General features: G+C 44.6%; 1 protein-coding gene across 6 annotated transcripts in view; it reads right to left on the reverse strand.

Annotated features, from left to right (window-relative positions):
- Positions 1-20,163, reverse strand: part of PHC2 (polyhomeotic homolog 2) — a 635,967-nt gene that overhangs the window by 296,791 nt on the left and 319,013 nt on the right. For 4 of the 6 annotated variants that reach the window (XM_069240300.1, XM_069240303.1, XM_069240305.1 and 1 more), the window contains one exon: positions 18,169-18,336. In XM_069240300.1, coding sequence (XP_069096401.1) covers positions 18,169-18,336 — 168 coding nt within the window. The remainder of the gene's footprint in view (positions 1-18,168; positions 18,337-20,163) is intronic. The other 2 variants (XM_069240302.1, XM_069240304.1) reach the window with 1 other exon arrangement.

Raw genomic sequence — 20,163 nt, forward strand, 5'->3', positions numbered from 1 at the left:
CTGCCCAATGCAAGCCTAGCGGGGGGCATAGCAAACCCTCGCTGGGTCAATTGCAGGTTGTCTCTCTCTCCCTCATCTTAGCGGGTCGTCTCTCTCTCGCCCTGTCGCTGGAACCCCTGTGGTCCCACTCCCTAGGAGGCCTGTTCCGGCCAGAACCCTATGATGCTTCAGCAACATTCTGCTGGGACCACGGCAAGCAGCTGCTCACTTGACTTATAGGCATCCTGTTGGTGGGCAGTTGAAATCTGTAAGGCAGTAACCCCCATTTCCTGTGGGAGAGGGGTGCACTTCCTCAGCAAAGGTTTTCCTTCACACGGGTGAAGTTGAACGGGTTCGGTATTAGCTCTCTTCAGACAGGGCGGCGGACTCAGGAATAACTGCGGCTCCCAACTGGTTATTTGGCGGTCATTTCTTCAAGGGGCGGATGCCACGGCGGCAAACGCCGGTATGTTCTCAGGGGAAGCAGGAGCAAGCGGCTAGGGGCCTCCCCCTGTTTGCTGCTGGCGTTGTATGCAGCCGGTGATGCATTGGAAATTGCTATTCTGCTTCGCTTATGTCTCGCTTCTGTTAAACACACTCATGCTTGTTTTCTTCTGTTTCAGTAGCAGGATGGTTTATGAGTGCTCAGTCACTCCTTTGTCTGGCAGGCGGCTTACAGGTTGCCTCCGCTCCGTAAGCCCATGCCGGCAGGGGCTGCGCAGCATACACAGTGGTGATCGTCGTGCTGAGAGTCGCTCACCTACAGCGACTGGTCCTGAAGGTGAAGGGGGGCGGGGGACTTCTGTTCCCAGACCTCTTTGCCGTATACAGGTGAGACTTGGTCAGCCCCCTTTTTTTGGGTGGGGTGGGCGAAGGACCTTTTGGGCCCTGGTCGCCCTTGTGGCGGAAATTGAGATAAAAAATGTGACTAGAAACAATAGGAGGGGTTCCCCAAGGTGGGGCCCCCAGGAGGACATCTGGGATAGGATCCTGAAGTTCTGAGCCAACCAGCGGATGTACACACCAGATCAGGGGGTAAGAGACCTCAGATCGCTGGGGGAGAACATGGGGCTCCAGCTCTTGGCTCCCCCCATTACACCCCAGGGCTGATTGGTGTTTGGAGGGGGGGCGGAACCCGAAACTGGAGGACAAGGTACCGTGTAGTCGGGGTAACCGTCCCTCCTGGGATACAGGTGACACATGGGTCACCTGTGTGGTCCAAATGGTGGTTCAGGACAGGAAGGGATCCTGTCAGATTGGTTATGGTCACAAGAATTTCTCAGTAACATGTAGATAAAAACTGTTTTTCCTGTTGACTAACCTTGCCATGCTTGCTATTTGATGTTTGGCTTATTGAAGTTATGAGTCATTTTGAATTATGTCTTTTGAAATAAAAGATACTTCTTCCAACGAGTAAAGCTTGTCGTCTCGTGTATTCCTGGCGGGGGGAGTATGGGCCGTTTTGGAGGCCTCCGGATCCTAGGGAAAAGCGCCCGCCCCGCAGTGGGGGGGCGCGTCCCGTTAGGAGACGGGGCCTCCAAGGCCCTGGGGCACTCCCCCCCTTTCCTTCTGCCGGGGGTGCCGGAGTTCGGCCGGATTTCCGCCCTGGCGCCTCGCGAGGCGTTAGGGCGGAAGTCAATCCTGCAGGGGGCATGACGTGGGGCCGGCGTTCGCCGTGCGCCGGTTCCGGCCGGCGCATACTGGTGGGGGGCTATTTAAAGGCCCCCCCAAGAGGGCTAGACCTTCTTTTTCTGTGTGCGGCGGCGGGACCTGGCGTGCGGCCCGCGATTGTCCCACCCACCCTCTCCTTTATGTTTAGTAGTTTGGAAAGAAGTTGGGAAATTGAGATAAAAAATGTGACTAGAAACAATAGGAGGGGTTCCCCAAGGTGGGGCCCCCAGGAGGACATCTGGGATAGGATCCTGAAGTTCTGAGCCAACCAGCGGATGTACACACCAGATCAGGGGGTAAGAGACCTCAGATCGCTGGGGGAGAACATGGGGCTCCAGCTCTTGGCTCCCCCCATTACACCCCAGGGCTGATTGGTGTTTGGAGGGGGGGCGGAACCCGAAACTGGAGGACAAGGTACCGTGTAGTCGGGGTAACCGTCCCTCCTGGGATACAGGTGACACATGGGTCACCTGTGTGGTCCAAATGGTGGTTCAGGACAGGAAGGGATCCTGTCAGATTGGTTATGGTCACAAGAATTTCTCAGTAACATGTAGATAAAAACTGTTTTTCCTGTTGACTAACCTTGCCATGCTTGCTATTTGATGTTTGGCTTTTTGAAGTTATGAGTCATTTTGAATTATGTCTTTTGAAATAAAAGATACTTCTTCCAACGAGTAAAGCTTGTCGTCTCGTGTATTCCTGGCGGGGGGAGTATGGGCCGTTTTGGAGGCCTCCGGATCCTAATGAAAACAGCGCCACGAAGCGAACAAGCGGTGAATTCCACATAACCCACCGAACCACTATCAGTACTCGCAATCTACAGGCTTCAAAAATACAGCAAGCCACCATCCACAGGATCAATCATCTAAAATAAGCCAATATTCATTGTTAATCAGAGTCCTCTCTCCTCTTCACCTTAGTTACAAATATAATTTGTCTAAACATCAAACAGACCGTATATTCCCAATTGTAAGGAAAAAATAGCTTCTGCCTACTACATCAGTACCCTTTTGTCCAGTCTTTTCTCTCCCCTACCTATATAATTTTGCTAAGGGCTTCTACGCCTGCCTCTTATGAAGGCAGGAGTAAGGAATATTTCAAGGAAGAGGCGACTCAGTGTAATGAATGTTCAAGAGGAAGCCCATGTGGCTGCTCAGCAAATGTCCTAAACTGGAATACTTCCAGCTTCTGTCCAAGAATGCCTCTAATTAATAAGTGGTTCTGCCCTTGTAATGGCTAGTAATTCCTGTCAACTGACAATCCCTTGTGCTAAAGTGATAAATCTCGCTACTTAATGTCACAGCTACAGGATTTTGACCCCTTTGTTGTAAATCAAACTCCACAGATTGCCACAGTGGTAAACCGTGCAGCTGTCACCCCGAACACCACAACTTCAAATCATACTTTCGGACCATTCAAGTATCTACCATTCTTAGTGTACTAGCTGACGTTAATAGCAGCAACTCTCCTCCCCGAATACTTTCAGGGAAAAAACAGGGGCGGTACCACTTGCGGATATGAAGAGACCCATAAGTAAAGCTCCAAGTCGCCTTATGAAATCCTAACTGAAAAACAAATTCAGCAACGTAAGCACGTTTGTCTGGAACCATGACTGAGGGTAAAATAACTATCAGCACTATTCCCATTTCCCTCCTCAGACTTGTAACCATAGTTGGGTTTCAGAGATGCGGGAGACATAAACAAGAGACCAACTGATTAGTTAGCTGATATCTAGTCAGTATTCAGTGGCACTATGTCCAGGGACTGGGAACAACACTTTAGACATACTCTTCTGCCTCTGGCTGTAAAGAGATCTATCACAAGTTATCTATACTGCCTGCAGATTTCATTGAGCATCTGTGAAAAACAGGGGCTCTACAATCGGAGAAAAGACAGTCTACGTCTTGATGGTGAACTCCTCTGATGTAAAATATTGAGAATGACAGATCTTGTTACTCTGCCCATTGCACCATGCAGATGCCAATTTCACCAGATTTAAAAATTTGGCATATCCCTCTATGCTGACAAATGCCTGCGTGCCACATTGCTGGTGCACACTTTCAAAGCAGAAACATTCAGGTCAGCTTAGACAACTAGAGATGGGCTGATGACCCCCAGCTCTTTCAAGATGGGCAACATCTTTGCTGGTGCTTTAAAAGATGGGCTATGTGCCACTTTTGATGCAAGTGTAATAATCATTTTGTCTCCATCGTCTGTCATGGGCACTCTCGGTTTGGGAATGGGAGTACAGCTGTGGCCCATCCTATAAGTATTCTGAAGGCAACCAACAGACAATCTGTGCAAATCTAAGAAAGGTTTGGTATCCGCTTCTCAAAGTCTTGAAACACTGAATCTCACAATTTTGGAAGATGAAAAGTCAACGGCTTCCAGTTCACCTAATGAAGCCTAAGTAGCCTGAGGCACCAGACTAAATAGCATAAGGCGCCAGAAAAAATGTTGATTCCAGATATTCCTGAAACTAGAGCCAGAATCTCACCAAAGCTGCTTCCTGCTTCAGTAATCCACCCCGATCCTCCATCAACCTTTGTGTTCTTCCTAAAAGAATAAAGACTCTCTGACATTCATCTTGAATAAGATGAAGTTCAATCTCTGTGCTGGTTGTAAAGGGTCTTAATTTAAAATTGATCAAGAGACCCAAATCCCTCCTGGTGTCACATCCTCAGTGATTACTGAGGAATGTCAGACTGAATGTTGGTATGCATAGAAGGCAACTATTTATGTATGGGTGAATCTGTTTACATTCTGATCATAGCTCTCCAATTACAGGGCCTATCGCCTTGATAAGCAAAGGTGATGTTAACTTGAAACCGAATAAGGACACTGCGAACTGTCACTTTTTTACTAACATGTTTCGAAGCTAGTAGTCCTAAATGTCAAGTGATGGTGATAGTGCCTTGAATGCACCAACAGAACATTTGTGCTAGAGTTTCCATCACGACCTGACCTGCGGTCACCCACCTGTTCAACTTCTGAAAAGCCCAACATAAGCCAAAAACATCCTGACATTACTGCAGAGGTCAAAGAATTTAAATTTTTCGTCAACTGGTGGTACCTGGATGAAGGATCGTAGGCAAAAAAACAAAACAAAAATCTCTATTCTGAGGTGCTCCTTTCTTTAGGGGGCTGGTGCTGATTGGCCATCCATTTCATTTCGTATGCATCACACCTTTCCGCACTGACTGAATGTGGGTAAGCTTTGTCTCCTCTCCTTGTATACTCCCTTAAAATGTGCTGCCACTCATGCTGGAAAGATCTGTTGGCTGCAGACAGAAATTCAGATTTTGCAGCTGCTGAGGAGAAATGATTGTCACGGTGTCAAGATTTGCCTGAAGATTTCTTAGATGCCTGCAGCTAATTAGATGTGTTAAAATGAATTCTTGGTACCTCGGACTTACGTTTACACACCTTCAATCTGGCACCAAACAGATTTCGTACACAGAGCAAAAGGCTTTTCTGGTTTTCCATCAGCCTCAAGCTTCCCGGTGACCGAGGGGTTGTCAGCGAGTCTGCAGTCCATGCTGGCATCCCTGCTCCTGCATACCTTGTTGGACTTCCCCAAAGAGGCCGAAGCGGCAGCTCTCTGGACAATTAACCCAAGGGTGGAGTGGCCCATCTAGGAAGGGCTTGCACAAAACGTTGATTAATTAGCACATTCTACTTGAGAACTAGGATTCCAGGTTGCACACGGAGCATGGACAAATCTCACATTTAAGGTAACAAGGCACAAATACAAGGATTTTATGTGTATTCCTACATCTTTAAGAATCCTTTCAAGGTGTTCTCCCTCAGATATCCTTCGGGCCTGTCTCGGACCGCCTCTTCCCCCACCCGGCATGTTCCACGGAGGAGCAGGCATACGTAATGACAAATGGCAAGAAGACTTATTCAAATAAGGTTAAATAGGAACAAAAAAGGGCCAGTAGTTACAACCACATGGCGGGCCAGACCATAAAACTGAATACACTACAACTCTGGGTGACCAATCATTGGTAAGAACAGGTCTGTGTTTTGGTTTTATGGACATTCTACCCCTTTCCCACACCCCCAAAAACACAGTCTGGCTTCAGGGGAAATACTAATTTGTCTTTTTTGCTGCACAGAATTTGCTCCTATGGTGGAGTCAGTCTAGATTTCACTCTAGACTTTTGACTGCATTTGACTGAAGGAGGCCTTATATGAACACTCACTTTGATACAAAACATTGCACAACCAGTGGAGGCACAGCAACACGGAACACAGCAACACAGTCAGCAGGCATGATCAGCAACGTGGCAAAGCAAACAGTATATACACAAATACAGCACAATGCAAGCAAATATAATGCAATACGAACAAATACGTGCAAATGTGAAGGTTGCCAAATTTAAAGCAAGCCAGGAGAGAGGAAGATGCATTCCTGCGATGTGAGGTCTTGGTGCACTCCAAAGGGCATACCAACAGATGTTGTAATATTTAAAAAGAACAGGTTTCATACTAAGAGCAACATTAGGAGGATACGACCAGTCACCTCTTAAACAACTGGATAACAGAAGTGTGAACAGGTAAAGCCCCAGAATTAAAGAATTCAACCACATAATTTAATTCTGAGGGTTATTATAGTCCAAGTGAAGAAATAACAATATTAAATTGACTGTAGGAAACGGGATAAATGCATTCCAAGAGTTAAATGTTTCTGACCAGGGGGTCTCATTGTCGAAGTGGGAGACTGGGGCAGCAAGAACCATGTCCACACTGGGTCTACCACACAAAATAAGTGTAGTCCTATCCGCAAGGCTACAGTCACACACACATTATGTCTTCTGCGGGTCTGGCAGTGCAGGTTATAGACCTTTCTGCCGTCACAGGAAATTTTGAAGGCCCCCAGAGCAGACTTAATTACCATCAACGGTGAGAGTGGGAGCCATAAAAACACAGGTTATTGTGACAATCCTTCTTAGGATCTGCTTGAATGCAGGGACTGGGTTGTGTTTATCTGTGAGAACTTAGAATGCTCCAAAGTTAGAGGCATTACAGTTTGTTTTAAAGAAAGGGTATGCTTTGTCACAGGTAACACAGTGAAATCAAGTGATAATGGTTGAAGTTTGCACAAAAAGCGCCGAGACTCCGGCAGGATCTCATCAGAAGGGCTACTGGAACTGATACCTACAAAGGCCTTTCTTTTCCCCACTGAATGGCGAACAAATTACATACACGTAGATGTGCAGTATTTTTTTTTTACACATGTTCTTTTATGTAAACACTGGCAACTACTTACACATTTTCTAAAGGATGTGAAGGGGGTAGAAGTGGGTAGGTTTGTAAGGCGAGTGCTTAAAGAAAGCTCATTGTGGCTTTAAGGACAGAGACCACTCACTGTGCCTCAGCTTTCTGTTCTTTGTGGGGAATAGGGAGCAGACCAGTTTGACTCACACCGCCCTTTACTTACACGTAGACTAGACTAGACATGTTCTCTAATGAGCCTACCAGGCGCTAACACACCACAAGGCACGCTGGGCCTGTGTTATCGCTACCATGCTCAACAAACGAGCACAAGGCACAAGGGTGTCTCACCTCAATGGTCCAAAAGGGCCAATGCCAGTGCAGGATTAAACACCGTGGAGTGAGTGAGGGCGTGGAAAACAAACAAGACTTTTGGCATTGGAGGAGGAAGTATATGGCACTGCCAAGTACCGTGGTCTCCCAAAGGCACTTATTAGTAATGCCTACAAATGTACAATAGGTAACATTTCCTTCTCTTACACATGAACATAAAAGGGAGACTATATCTCTCAAGGATAAACAGTTTCGCAGATAATGCCACAAATGAACGTACATGCAAACAGCTGCAGCTAAAGAGAGACTGGATGGTCGTATGATGATTAGGTTCTGTAGGATTACTCACAACCCTAACATGCTAATGACAGACTCTGTTTTATTCTTTCATTGGTGGCCAAGTCCATACTAATAGGAACGTCCATCAAATACAAAATACTCCTGGAGGTTCAGAGGATCTGTATTCCCATTTTTCATTTGCATATTAGTCGCGCCTTCAACCGATGGCTTTACAGCAAAGACTCTGCTTGATTACAACAAACAACAACAGGCCAATTAAAAAACACTGAACAATGCTGAAAAGGGCTCCTATCTAAAAGCACTTTACCTTTTGAAAATGATAGTGGTCAATCATGTTCTATTGTGATGTTCCAGTCAGAGGCAGGCCAGCCTGGAGGGAAATGGCGAGTTTGCTAATCTGGTCATGGCCTAAAAGATTATATTCAGCAGAAGATCTGTGGAACTTAAACTGGCGGTGATACCATGCTTTAAGGGTAAGGCAGGGAGGAAGGTCTTTCCATGTATTGGCGCCTTCCCTTTGGAATTTATTTCCAACTCATTTAAGGGCAGTTTCTTATGATTTCAGTTTCAGATAGCAGTTTGAGACCTGGCTGTTCCAGCTGTGAGCATGGTTTTCTTCTGCTGTTTTGCTGGGAGGCCCTGCGGAAGGCATCCATTACCGGTATAAATCTTAATAACAAATCATTCTGCTGGCCTTTCAGAAGCTTTCCCAGTTAAGATAGCTCCCCAGCATTCTACAGGTCAGCTATCATGATCTGCAGTAACTTGCATTCAACAAAACTTTCAAATTCAACTCTCTGATTTCATTTCTGAACCTCCCCAGACTACCATTGTGTTGGGGCTTTATTTATGTTTGATGTGGATAATATTTCCAAAAATAACATCCAGTTACAAAAACGTAGGCACCACAATTCTGCAAAATAATAATACCAGTTTATACCCAGCTGACAAACCTACCCTAACAGCTGCATTTCCCCAAACAATGGGACCAAGAGAGCACTGTCTGGTTAACTAAGGGCTCACAGTAGCCCAAAATGTTGCCGTGTTGCAATTTTAGTGAAGTTGTACATCTATTTACATTTGATTTAAGAAATGCAGGAAAATAATCAAGACCTATAAATAGAGAGGCTTGGAAAGTTTCCGTGTTTTGTCTCAGCAGACGTTTCACTGGATATTACACCTTTAACTTCCTATTCCTGAATTTGTATTTTAAATGGAACTTTTTGGGATGTCAAACACATGTAAACAGCTTTCAGGCCAAAACGTAAAAATCCCTGACAGAAGTACGACTTAGTTGGGTAAATACAGTCACTATATACAGTAATATCACACCAAAAACGGACCGTAAACGCCTAATTAACAACAAAAGTAGAGATGTAATTAGTGGAAAAATGTACAAGACGTCTTTTTTCACCCTTTTTAGCCTGTCTGTAATATTGACTCTTATGGGGAAAAGAAGGTTTATCATTTCTCTGCGAGGTCCATTTAACTAGTATAGTAGCAAGCACAAAGGCCGACGAAACATTTTACAAAACAGTGCACTGAACTAGCCACTAGAGGGTGTGAGATTACCAGGATTGTCAATAAACTGGCCCTCCCCCCCCACCCCCTCCACGCCGCCTGGGAGCGAGGACTGACTGCTCTGAGAACCACTTCTCTGCCCATTATTTACAGAGCTTATGTGATTATTTACGACTCTTAGAAGGCTTGAGTGGAAAGCCAGGCCTTAAAGTTTTTTTCTAATTTGACAGTGAGAAGGACTAGGTTACATACCCCAGCTTGCTCTACAAGAGAACCGTCCTTCCCTCCTGTTAAGTTCCATGTGGGCACTGTTATATGAGAGTAGCTGATCTTTGGCGTCGGCTATGCTTGTGGAATATGGATTTATTCTGGCCCTAATCTGGGCTAGTAGTTTGCAACGAAGGGTCTGGGAAATGGCTGTACATTTTGTGGGAAGCCAGTGACCACTCTTGCGTAGGGTCTGGTGGTGGCTGCATTCTGCTGGTCTGGTTTGACAGTCTTTCTGCAACATTCTACATAGCAGAGCGCTTAGTCTGCACGTCTAGCAGGAAGCCATAGCAACTGTGCAGTCTTGAGAGGCAATGACCATTGTGTTATGGGTTTCAGTAGGTGGGATGTCTGGTATACCTCGGAGTGCTGCAGGCCCAACCTAAGGAACGTGAGATCTGCCAATCAACTGTATACTCCTCTTGCCTCCTCAACAATTCTCGTACTGAAGCTTTTTGAGTTCATCTTCAGTGCATAATTGTTGTATAATGATAAACATTGTGCCCTTTGAAAACAATTCTTCAGAGGTCCCATGATTTAAGTAACACGCATTCTAGGAGAAGAGTCTGCTTAATGCTTTGGCTTAGGCCATTCTAGAGTTTCTTTCTATTCTTGCAATGCAGTAATACTGGAGGAGATTACCTATTGATTACTTCTTTGGAAGCAGAATGTATCCAAATATTCAATGACAAAAAAACTTGTTTTAACACTGCTTTTAAGAGTACATCCTTTGGGGTGTAAGACATTATATCGAAGTCGACAATATTGATCTATACTAAAACTGCATCCATTCATTGACAACTACATTGTACGAAACGTTTATATTTGGTATTTTCAACTCTACTCATAGTCATCTTGGGAGGTAAGCATTTGCTGTTCATCCTTACCAGCTTTAGGGCTACCACAAATGTCTGGTGGCAAAATACTATTGTGGAATTATCAAGAACTTACTTGGAGCTTACATCCAGCCCACTGCTCACCACTGGTTGGCTTTATTGTCACTCGTTTGCTTGCTTCTTAGCCAATTAATTTTCTTGTCCATGTTGCGTTTGTCCCTCCCCCGGTATCCTAGCCTCTTAACCATCCTCTTGACCTGCTGGCACTGCTCAGTTTAGGGACCTACTTTTTTCTTCTTGATTAAACACTCTATGAAAGCTCAAGTGTTTTCCAGCTCTCTCCCTCATCTGTTTCTCTACCCCCCTGTCAAATATTCACTGTTTTCTTTGTTCACTCTCTTCCTTGTGGCTGCTCGCTCTCTCCCCCGTGTACTTCTCCCCGTACCACTGTGCTCTGCGCGTTGCTTTGTCCCCTGTATGCTTCTCCCCCACCGTCATGTTGCTTTCTTCCAGTTAAGTTTCTCCCCTGCCCGTGTTCTGGCTCCACCATGCCTCATTCAATCTCCACTGCTTTCCTCTACCCGCTCCCCCACCCACTACCCTCTTTTACCTTTATCGATGCTGTTCTTTTTATTACATATATATTATTTTATGAGGCCCGGTAGCAAATTGCTGCTGACCCCACACAAAAACGCACTTGCTCACCTACAATTTTTTTTTTAATTATTGACTGATCTAAATGACGTTCGCCATCTTAGATCAGGCAATAAAAATCGAACGAAAATTGATCTGATCTTGCATCATTCTATATGGCAAACCCATTGTGTACACATAGATACACAATACCCTTTTTACAAACGTACATTTATGCAACCACTGACACATGCTTATAGATTTCCTCAAGGATGCAAAAGGGGACAGAAGTGGGCAGGTTTGTGTGTGGTAAGTGACTGTGAAACGTTCATTATGGCTTTGCGGACACGGACCACTTAATGTTCCTCAGCTTTGTGGGGAACAGGGAGAAGACCAGTTTGCTTTGCTTCCTTTTGGAATATCGTGACCGCAAACAGCAGCAGCATCATAGTGCCTTTTTTGGTGATATTAAAAAGCATCTGCAAAAAGTGTTACTTTTGACAATACTATTCACCCTCTCCAAAAAGCATTAGAAAAAGGGTGCTACACATTTATTATACTTGTGTCTAGTGGGAGGCACTTAAAGATTCAAGTGATCAAGCCCTTGAAAGAGATGTAGGTGTTTAATCTCTGAATAAAGCAATCTGCATCTCAAAAGTGGTAAGGAGTGTGTTAATTACCCTGTAAGCATCTATTTGAAGCATGCAGTTTTGCTGATTCACATGCTATGCACACTCCTGCCATCATGTGTTGGGCTGGGACTTTACAAGTTGTTTTTCTAGAGAGAGTATTTTCATTGCTGGTGTGACAACGAGCCTCCACCCCCTTGAGAGAAAGTGCATGTCCAACGGCTTCTTTGTTAGATTGCTCATTTTTTTCCACTGCCATGTCCGCAAGTAAGGATGTAGTGTTGTATGATAGTAGTTGCAGATGAACATGGGTCTAATACCAAAACAATATATATATAGGTGTACATTTGAAACAATCTCATACCTGCTGGAGAGGGGGTAGGGCGCATGTGAGGACAGACTAAAGAGCCATCTGTATGGCTATGAGCTCTAGGACACTGATGTGGAGTATTTGTTGGTGAACTGTGATGGCCTCCATGTGTGCTACCCATCCCATGAGGGAAGCATCCGTTGCTTTAGTCACCTGCGGAACTCGGGCCAGGAAAGATCTGCACATCAGGGTGTTGTGTGCGTTCTACTACTTTAAAGATTGATGCATCCCGGGTGAAACCAGCACTAGATCCTCCAAATTGCCATTGTCTTGTTACCACTGAAATGCTAGACACTTTTGCAATGGGTGCATGTGTAGCCTGCCATGTGAGACTATTGCTATTCAAGAGGCCATCATGTCAACCAAACGCATGACTATCCTGACTGTTAGGTGATGTGGCTGAAAGAGAGCCAGTTGGTGCTGGAGATTGAGAAACCTTTGGGAATTGGGGTAAGCTTTGGCTGAGATCAAGTTAAGTCATGCTCCCAAACATGGTTGTATCTGCAGAGGTTGTAAGTGGGATTTTGTGGCATTTATAGAGAATCCCAGTTTGCGTAGCAGATTGATGGGGGTGTGCGTCTTGTAGGCACCTCTGTTTGCTTGAACCCTTGATGAGCCAACTATCTATGTATGGAAATACATGCATATTTTGTCTTCTTAAATGGGCTGTAACCACAGCTAGGCATTTTGTGAAAACCCTTGCGGCTGTTGTCACCCTGAAAGTTAATACTTAGAACTGGTAATGACAACCACTTACCACAAATCGAAGAGACCAGCAATGTGCAGGGTGAATTAGTATATGAAAATATGCTTCCTTCAGATCTAGCGCTGTCATGAAGATACCTTTTTGTATTAGTGGTATCATATCCTGTAGTTTCACAATTTGTAAATGTTCTGATAAGATGTATACGTTTAGCGGTTGTAGATCCAGTATTGGTTTTAGTGTTCCCTCTTTTTTGGGGATTATAAAATACTGAGAGTACACACCCTCGCCTTTGTGTCTGTGTGGTACAGGCTCTGCAGCCCTTTGTTGCAGTAAAGATTTAACCTCTTTTTTGAGAAGGTGTACATGCAGAGGGTTGAGTATTTGTTTGTGAGGAGGAATGTTTGGTGGGTGACTTTTTAGCTCTAGCCAATATCCCTGTCCGAAAAGGCCCAGCACCAACTGGTCTAGTGTTACTTCTGGCCACAAATGGTGGTACTGTTGTAGCCTTCCCTCGACATGTGTTGTGTAATTAGGGGAACGGAAGGCCATCCACTGCTTAGAGGTATTGGCTCCATTTGTGTGTGTTCCTCTACCTTTCTCGTGTAGTTTAAATCCTCCCCTAGAATAGCTTTTCCCAGCTTATTGATGGTATTGCTGTTGCTGTTTTTGATACGTTTGGGTGTCAGGAGTGGTGTTTTTTGAAGCTCCTCTTCTCTGAATCTTCCGAAAGGCATGTTGTCTGGGTGTTGTAACCTGCAGGGCTCCCATGGATTTAGCAGTCTTAATATTCTAATTGGGAGTTGACCTCGGACCTAAATAGATGCTCTTCATCAATGAGATACTAAGTAAATGTTGCTGCACCTCCAGCTTAAATCCCGAGATGCATAACCATGCATGCCTGCGAAGTACAATAGAGGAATGTATTTTCCTTGCAGCCGTGTCTGCACTGTCTAAGGTACAACGTATACCTGCATTACATACTTGCCTACCCTCTGCAACAAGGTCTTCTCCCCTTTTTCTATCCTGTTCAGGGACATGTTGAATAAGATCTTCCATCTCATCCCATGTTGCCCAGTTGTATCTGGACAGGAGTCCTATAGAGTTAGCAATACCCCAGGGATTGGTGTGTACAGTTGCTACCCTGTTTCCTACTGCATCAATACGCTCACTCTCCTTTCAGTAGGTGCGCATCCCCAGTGGCACGAGAAGATGCTCTCTTTCTAGCTGTTCACTACTAGGGAATCAGCTGGTGGATGACCTTTAATGTAAACAGGATCATTGGGTGAGGGTTTGTATTCCCTTTTTATACATGGAGTGAGGACTTTGGTCTTGAGAGGGTCTTTAAAAATTACTGTTGAGACTTTAAGCATGGACCCTATCATTGGGAGATATTGCACTGTACACTCCGTTTTTTAGAGTGTTTCCACTAAGAAGTTTGTTTTCTCCTCTGCGGTGTGCATTTTGACCATGTGGAATTCAGCTGCTCTTTCAAAGATATTGTGGTATGATGATGCATCATCTGCGGGAGATGCTTTAGTTGGTACTGGAGGTTCTATGGTAGTGTCTGATAGCAATATGTCAGTCATTTCATGGATCTGGGCTATGAGGGGGATCTCCTTGAAAGTCTGAGTCATTATAAGTATAGTAAGTTTGATTTGCTGCCTCTTCCCCTATTGTGTGGGTGGAAGTAGGTGATTACGGCTGTGGAGATGCATTTAAGAACAGTGGCATAGGGCGTGTGGCCTTATGCTCCTTGGGTGTCTTTTTTTAGAATTGGCTGAGGTCCTGCCTTTCCTTTTTTGTGTCTTTTCTGGCAAGTGCTTGCATATTCATGATCTCTTGAAGGTTCCCAAAAACATTCCCTTCAGTGTCAGATGCCACAGGTTTTTTTAGCTGCAATATCCCTTCCAGCCTGTTTATGCTTTGCCTCTGTGCTGTCTTTGCACGAAGTAGTCAATGCCGTATTCTTCTTAGGAGCTGAACTGTGGCTGTGCTCCGATACCTTCTCTGGAGTCGATGCGTGTTTCAGCTCCAACAAGGTGTGTGTCGACACTGTGTGCTTGCTCGGCTTTGATGATTCTGTCGGGGCCGGCTGATGGCGAAGTGTAATCACTCATGTGCAGGAGCCTATGGCTTTTTCGCACTGGGTGCTGCTGCATGTCGACTCCATGCCTATCCCTAACACCTGTAGCCGGATTGGGATCGAGAAGCCACTTGTCCTGACTCAGCTCTGAGGCACACTCTTGGTGTCAACCAATACCCAAAGGTTGTGGTGCACTAAGGCAATGCTGGAGGAGCTGGGCGATTACTTTATGTATGTGTGGTGGGTCTTGAGTACTCATGGCTGGTGCCGTGGTCTTCATCCTGGGACCTGATCCAGATGGTCTCTGTTCTTGTGCTGCCTCCCTGACCAGCAAGGCTGAGTTCTCATCCTCCTCTTGCCGGCTGGAGCCATCGGAATTGATGTAGTGTGGACTAGCGCTCATGGCGCCTTCTGTCATATCTCCTTCCCCTTCATTTCCGAAGGACTGCAGTTGTTGTTCCTCTTCTTGTGAGTATTCTGCTTCCACCGCTAACTCCATATTAAGGGCTGATCATCGATCTCGTCTGATCCGAAGTGTCCTTTTGTTTTTGAATAGGCTGCACTGCAGTCTGCGCAGTCCTGCTCTTTGTGTTCCGGCGTCAAGCAGATATTGCAGACGTCGTGTGTGTCTGAGTAAGCGCATTTATCACCACACTGAGGGAATTTACGGAAGAGACTGTCTCTCTTAACCTCTATCACCCAGAGCCAAACATTCCTTGACATGTCCTCGAAGGGAGTTTTGCGAAGTCGATGGTAAACTTCTTGCGTCGTCTGAAGGACTCGGCTCTGCTAGCGCTGATGAGTTGTCGAACTTGCGGCTGAGGTATAGATTCCGTTTCCGAACTGTTAGGCATCTGCAGGCCGCTAAGTGCTGAAGCTGTATGGTGCTCCGGTGCAATCTCTCTGAACCCGCTGGCAGAAAAAAAATCAATCAATCAAAAAAGCCGTTGGACATGCGCTTTCTCTCCAGGAAGTGGAGACCAAACGTCGCACCAAAAATGAAAAAACTCTCTCAAGAAAAACAACTTGCATACTCCGAACCCAACACTAGATGGCATGAGTGTGCACATCATGTGTATCTGCGGCCAACACCTGCTGCAAATATTATCTTTTGCAAAGCGAAATGGTGTGTCAGAGGTGCAGCCTTTTGATAACTGTTGACCATCTAAAATAATATTTTTGTATTAATTGTAAATTATGTACAGATAGGGGATTATGCAGCAAGTGCAGCAATTGAAGATTCAGGCACAAAAGCTGGTTGGGCAGAATCGCATAAAATAAGTGTTCTATTGTTATTAAACTCGCTCATGCACATTCTAGTGTCATTCGTGCAATGCCAGTGTCGTTTAACGACCTAGGGATCAAATCTGTGACTACTGAGATACTAACACATGCCCCTGCAGTGGATGTACCAGCCCACAGAGCCAATGCACTGTTAACAAATAAGATATCCCTTATTAGTTGTGTGAGGCTCTAGTCCAGGGTTCTGCTCTACATTTGTCTGCTGTGAAATATCATATGCATTGTTTCTGAAAAGCCCTATGCTGCAAGGTCTGCTGTTACAAACGTCTGCTTACAAGCTCTTCTGTTTCAGTTTTAATTTCCATAATGCACAAATACAACGAATAAAGCTAGAAGCAGAGATTGGACAGTGATTATTAAAATACAATTAGGAGGTACTGCAATGTGCTTATGGACTTAACAGTTCTTAATAACGTCTGCAGAGGACCTTGTTGTTTATTGGCTGCCCCCGTTGGTGTGGTTGATGCCGAAGATGACACAACATAATGCATGAATGTATAATTATCAGTTGTTGGGCCCTGACAGCTTGTGGGTAATAATGCTATTCTCGCCCACTACGAGCAAATAAACATCTCTGCTTCATGTCCGAGTCACTGGACTTGGAATGCAAGCAAACAGCAGCAGTCTGAGCTACCTCAACTTTCAGTAAAGTGTGCTATCTGTTTTCAGCAAAGGTGGAGTGCTCCATGTATCCTCTTGTCCAAAGGTAAGGAACAACCCAGAAATTAAATACACACTTCAAGCACGTTTTTATCAGTCTCTGATTCCCACGCAGCTCCTCTGAATCCCCCATAGGAAGGAACTCCAGTGAAACTTCTGTTTTATAAACACAACTTCTCTTAATTTCTACGGTCTCGAGACAACTGCATGCCATCAATGAAGCAACGCTTAAGTCCTGGACTTTTAACAAATACATTCTGGACGTTGTGGTACTGTCCATTCAGTTCCAATTATTTAAACCATCTCTAATAAACTACTAGAGTAAAATAAAGTCGAGGACAACATTATCGTGTCCTTGGCTATAGGGACAGACCTGGAAACTTTACAGGTTACCAGAGCTAGTTATTCCATCGATTTATGTAGTGTGAGGTTTAAAAATGGAATTTGCCCTGGTGTGAAGCCTATGGCAGCTAGGGCACTTCAAGAATGACTACCTCAAGCTCTTATGCATGCCATCACACTGCCGCACCAAGCATAAAAGAGATGGGTTGATATCCAGGACACGGGCAAGAATGTGTCATTATCTTAAAGTCTGAATGAGCTCACAGGGCATGCATCAATGCACATTTAAAAGTTATCTTAAAGGAGCCATACAGTGAATGATTTCACAATAGATCTCAACCCCTCAATCGGACATCATCAAACTAAGCAACATTCTAGAATGCCTAGTGCTGGTTACTGTTCTGAGATGCACGACTGCTGGGAGGGAACTGGTGTTTTCACTATGCATGTAGTTATGTGTGCCTCTATGTAAGAATATATGTATATTCCGTACATTGCATGTTTTCTACCTTGTATGTTCTCTACACTGGATGGCACCATTAAACATCACAGGGGTTAGAAACTGAATAATAATCTTTGTTGAGCAATCTCAAGTAGGAACTCTGCGTGTTTTAAACAATAATCTCTAGTAATAGGATAGCTTCCAGATCACACAGAAAATCCACATGTGTTTTAAAAAACAATAAATTGAACAAAGAATATGCACATACTGCTTTAATCCATCAATCTCACGCTCACTCGGACTTTATCAGGGCACTCTGAACTCTATAAACACACAAAAAATGAATACAACGGTAACTGATTTTTCCTATAGACGTGAGTAATCTCTGCTTGAAACAGATGGCGAGAAGTGCAGGCACATAGTATCCTTGACTTCAGGGTTTATACCCGGCGCTGGAACTCTTCTGCTGATAGTAACACATCCCCTGCTAAGAAGTGCAAGTAATCTCTCAATCGAATAAAACAAGTGCAGGTACTCTGAGTCTGTCTGTAACTGCCCATTTAAACCACTGTTATGAAGACGGGTCGCTAAAATATTTTTTTGAAGAGATATTGACGCCCATGCCTGCAGACTTCTAGCTTATCGGAAAATAATAATAATAATATAAATATATATGCTGTATAAAGAGACTCAACAATTGACCAATACCAATGAAAGAAAAAAAGACCTCCAATTGAACTTTCATTATTTGATTTTGTGTATATTTAAGTATTGTGAATTCATATAATCCACTTGACCAATGACCCGCCTCTCTTTAAGTGCAGCTATTGTCCCACAGTAGCCCTTGGCGGGAAAGCCTTGCGGGCCTGCTTACCATCTGGGCGCGTAGGTACATCTGGGCTTGGCTGGCCGTCAGTGCAGGGCTGGTGGCGTTTCCGAGCAGCACTGCCTGCTGGGTTATACCCGAGGCCGAAGAGGAGTTCACATTCTGCGCTCGGCTCATTAACTGGGCAGCCGCGGGGGAGGTTGATAGGTTGATCTGCTACAGAGCACAAGAAAGGCATTATAAGTCACAAAAAAAGGATTACAACCTGACCAGTGCTGTCCCTGTCTGGCCGGAAGTTTCGTGCTGAGAGTTAAAACAAACATTGACAAAGCCAACAGGTGTTGCTTGTGTTGTAGTCGGGGCTAAAAACATTTAAAAAGATCTACTGCAGTGAAAAATAAATTTAAAACACCTTTCTGAGTACAAAGCATGTATGAGATAAAGAACTGTAAACTTGTGAAATGTACAAAAACACTGATGCAGTTAGCAACGAATTAAAGGTGGAAAAATACACCAAACACAACAGCGAGAGTGAGAAAAAAAATATGCCTCTGCGACAAGCCAAAGACCACGCCATGTACAAAGAATTTGAAACACTAGGTCATGCAGGCAGCTGCGCTGTCATGCAAGACCTACAAATCAAGGAAGTCATTACAATCCAGAATTTCCCTGTTTGAAATATAAACTTTGAGCAACATTTATACGATAAAACACTTCAAATGAATTTTAATACTGTTTAAGTTATTCCCAAAAGGTTTTGAAGCAATTAAGAGGCATCATTTCTGTGCTAACAAAAAAGGAAAAAACTGAATTTTACATTGTGAGAAAACAGGGCTGATTGCAGAGGCCCCATAACTTTTTGCCCCCATTTTCCACTTTTTGCTGGTGTTTTCCTGACTTTAAAGGTGCCCTGAGTACTGCTAACCAGTCCCAGGGCCTGTGCTCTGTGTAAAATGGATATGCAAATTAGGCTAATTATAATTGGCTAAGTTAACCTACCTATAAGTCCCTAGTATATGGTAGGGCATGTAGGTTTAGGGACCACAGCATAGGTGGTGCACACCTAGGTGCACTGCTGAGGTGCCCAGTGTCATTTTAAAAGCAAGCCTGCCTTGCTGGCTGCTTTTAAATTAAAGTTATATGCAAATTCGACTTTGGAATTAAAGGTACTTCCAAAGTCTTAGACTACCATATTTTTACATATAAGTCACCCCTAAGGTGTGCCCTATGTGCCCCTAGGGCTGGGTGCCATGTAACTATAAGCAGGGACTTTATAAAAATAGATTTATAAGCCCTGGTGAGGTAAAAACAGCCACATTCGTTTTTCCCTCATGGAAGTAAATGGCCTTCATAGGCTAGAATGGGCAGACTTTATTTTAAATTTTAAAGTCTCCTTAAATGTTGCATACCAAGAATTTGGTATCAAATTAATTGTTGTAATAAATCCTACAACTTCCAGTTGTTGGATTTAATATAACTAGTTCAGGTAAAAAGTTTAGACTTTACCTAAAAAGTTGCCAATTTCAGCTCTGCATTGTTTTTGCTGCTGTGCTCTGATTGGCCAGCCTGCAGCAGCTTCTGCCAGGCTGCCTTGATGAGGTGTGAAGTGGCCAGGCTTCACACAAAGGAATGTGCTTGGGGGAGAGAATCTCCCCTCAGCAGATGGTGAGGCAGGAAGGGGGAGGGCTGCCAAACTGGTCTTCAAAGGCAGAGAAGGACATTTGCAGCACCCAGCAACACCCCCACATCCTGCAACCCCAGACAGCTAGGTGCCCCCTTGATTAGATTAGGAGAGGGCAGGAGAGGGGTGTGTTTATGATTTTTAGCCACACCAGTGGGTGGGCTCAGCCAGATGTAACCTCCAAAAATCAGATTCATCCATGTTGGATTTTTAGAGACTGTTGCCTTCATGGATGGATTTTTTGCCACACTTCCCAGGAAGTGGTCATCACAGGGGGACGACCCTGTCCCTGATTGGAGAACCAGGGCCCCCCTGCTTTTCACCCAGGAGCAAGGATAAAACTGGCAGACCTGCACCCACAC

Source organism: Pleurodeles waltl, chromosome 6 (assembly GCF_031143425.1).
Source record: "Pleurodeles waltl isolate 20211129_DDA chromosome 6, aPleWal1.hap1.20221129, whole genome shotgun sequence".
Taxonomy (NCBI): Eukaryota; Metazoa; Chordata; class Amphibia; order Caudata; family Salamandridae; genus Pleurodeles; species Pleurodeles waltl.